General features: G+C 60.0%; 1 protein-coding gene across 1 annotated transcript in view; it reads right to left on the bottom strand.

The window, feature by feature from the left end:
• Window positions 1-2590, bottom strand: part of LOC104133676 (immunoglobulin superfamily DCC subclass member 3-like) — a gene marked incomplete at its 3' end in the record, with an annotated part of 89563 nt that extends 86973 nt beyond the window's left edge. The window contains exon 1 of the mRNA XM_009647110.1: window positions 2500-2590. Within this exon, the coding sequence (XP_009645405.1) occupies window positions 2500-2590 (91 nt within the window). The remainder of the gene's footprint in view (window positions 1-2499) is intronic.
• Between the last annotated feature and the right edge of the window lie 238 nt (window positions 2591-2828).

The following is a 2828-nucleotide window of genomic DNA, read 5'->3' as shown; positions in this document are numbered from 1 at the left end:
GGCCACTTCATGGCTCTCCTCTCACCGGGGCTCCTCTCACCGGGGCTCCTCTCACCGGGGCCACTTCATAGCTCTCCCCTCATCGGGGCTCCTCTCACCGGGGCCACTTCATGGCTCTCCCCTCACCGGGGCTCCCCTCAACAAGGCTCCCCTCACCAGGGCCGCTTCATAGCTCTCCCCTCACCGAGGCTCCCCTCACCGGGCTCCTCTCACCGGGGCTCCCCTCGCCGGGGCCACTTCATAGCTCTCCCCTCACTGGGGCTCCCCTCACTGGGGCCACTTCATGGCTCTCCCCTCACCGGGGCTCCTCTCAACAATGCTCCCCTCACCAGGGCCGCTTCATAGCTCTCTCCTCAACAGGGTTCCCCTCACCGGGGCCACTTCATGGCTCTCCCCTCACCGGGGCTCCTCTCAACAATGCTCCCCTCACCAGGGCCGCTTCATAGCTCTCTCCTCAACAGGGTTCCCCTCACCGGGGCCACTTCATGGCTCTCCCCTCACCGGGGCTCCTCTCAACAATGCTCCCCTCACCAGGGCCGCTTCATAGCTCTCTCCTCAACAGGGTTCCCCTCACCGGGGCCACTTCATGGCTCTCCCCTCACCGGGGCTCCTCTCAACAATGCTCCCCTCACCAGGGCCGCTTCATAGCTCTCTCCTCAACAGGGTTCCCCTCACCGGGGCCACTTCATGGCTCTCCCCTCACCGGGGCTCCTCTCAACAATGCTCCCCTCACCAGGGCCGCTTCATAGCTCTCTCCTCAACAGGGTTCCCCTCACCGGGGCCACTTCATGGCTCTCCCCTCACCGGGGCTCCTCTCAACAATGCTCCCCTCACCAGGGCCGCTTCATAGCTCTCTCCTCAACAGGGTTCCCCTCACCGGGGCCACTTCATGGCTCTCCCCTCAACAGGGCTCCCCTCAATGGGGCCACTTCATGGGGCTCCCCTCAACAGGGGTCCTCTCAATGGGGCCACTTCGTGGGACTCCCCTCACTGAGGACACCTCACAGGTCTCCCCTCACCAGAGACCCCTCAACGGGACCACTTAGAATCATAGAATCGTTTACGTTGGAAAAGACTTTGAAGATCATCAAGTCTAACCATTCACCTAACACTGCCATCCCACCACTAAACCATGTCCCCAAGCACTTCACAGGTCTCCCCTCACGGGGCTCCCCTCACCAGAGACCCCCCACGGCTCTTCCCGCATGGGTCTCCCCTTACCAGAGCCCCCTGATGGGTCTCCCCTCCCTGATGACCCCTCATGCCATCCCTCCAGCCCAGCCCCGCGGGCCCCCCAGAGCAGGAAAGCCCTCCAGGGCTGCAGCCTGGACTGCCTGGTCCTGGCTGGCCCCACCATGCCCGGGTCATGGCAGCTGACACAAGGCCTTCCCGAGCCTGTGGGAACAGTATGGGAAGAAGTTCCCTTGCTCTCCGCCCGAGGGCCTCTGCCCCTGCTCAAAGCGACCCGGTCTTGGCAATGGTGCCCAGATCTGCAGCAGCAGACAAGGGCAGGGTCCCGTCCCCGAGCCCCTGTGGCTGCACCCAGGTGGGGGAGCTGCCTCTTACTTGCCTTTAGGGATGGGACCCAAAAATCTGGCATTAAACCAAGGGAAAACACTTAGGAGACAGCACCCCTTCTGGTTGGTTCCACCAAGCATTTCACTTTTGGGCTTTGTTTGGAAGAACAAACCCATGCACCAAGGTAGCTGGCAATGCCTGGAGGTGACGGGATCGCAGAGCGATGGCCACGAAGGGATCCCGGGGATGGGAACGAAGAAGAGCTTGGCTCGTCCCACCTCAGTGCTCCTTATTTCAAACGCTGTCACAAGGTGACTTCCCCAGGTCAGTCACACAATGCTGGACCAACCAGCTCCCCCTTGAAGAGGCCCCAGTGAGGGAGGACCCAGTATGGGGTGAGCCTGCTCCTAAATCCTCCCACAAGCCCTTGAGATAATTTGTCCACCTTCCTGGCATGAAATGAGGGTAACGCGTCCCCATGCGGCGCTCAGCCCTGGTACCCACACGGTATTTTGCCGCCTTCCAACTGCTCCTGCCCAGTCCCTTGGCCCACATTCTCCACAAACACATCACCATCAGCAGCAAAAGTCGTGTCTGCAATGACAGCTCAAAGCCTTTTGTGGTGATCGCTTGGGGAAAAAACAACTTAAAAAAAAAATAAAGTGGCTCCTAACTGATTTTTTTTTCCTGAATGAAACCAGAGCTTGATGGAGCGGGTTACCAGACCCTGCAACCGTGCCCAGAAACCTGGTGAAAAGCACTTTGTAAAGACGAGCGGTGCGTGGCTGCCCGGGATGGTGCACCCTGAGTGCGTTGCAGTCAGCTAACGAGGGAAGACGACGTCACTACATCTGCTCCCCATTAAAGCTTCCCTCATTTAGCGGAGGGCTGAGCTGTACCAGGTTGCTTTCAGCCGGGGAAGAATTCGCTCTGGCTCCGTCAGCCTCTCGGTAACATCTGAATTCCTGCGCTGTCCCTGACCTTTTGGCACCAACCCTGCTCCTGTTCCCCAGCCGCCTCCCTGGCTCCTGCCGAGGGGCCCCGACGGCGTTTCTGTAACGCTCGCAGCCATCGCGGGCTTGCAGCAGCTCCCGGGACGCCACCAGCACCAAGGAGGCTTGTGGGAATGAAGAACTCCAAGGGAAATGAAGCGCTGTGGGATTTACAAGGCTTGTTTTCCCCAGAAACCACAGATTTTGGGTGCTTTTGCTCCCGGGTGTGGGCAGTGGCCGGCGTGGCAGTGGCAGGAGCCAGGGGAGGTAGCTACGTGTTCAGGGTATCACCAAGTTCAGCCCAGCATCTTGCAAATG

This window comes from Egretta garzetta, unplaced genomic scaffold (assembly GCF_000687185.1).
Source record: "Egretta garzetta isolate BGI_Z169 unplaced genomic scaffold, ASM68718v1 scaffold549, whole genome shotgun sequence".
NCBI lineage: Eukaryota > Metazoa > Chordata > Aves > Pelecaniformes > Ardeidae > Egretta > Egretta garzetta.
This window is presented reverse-complemented; position numbering and strand designations above follow the sequence as displayed.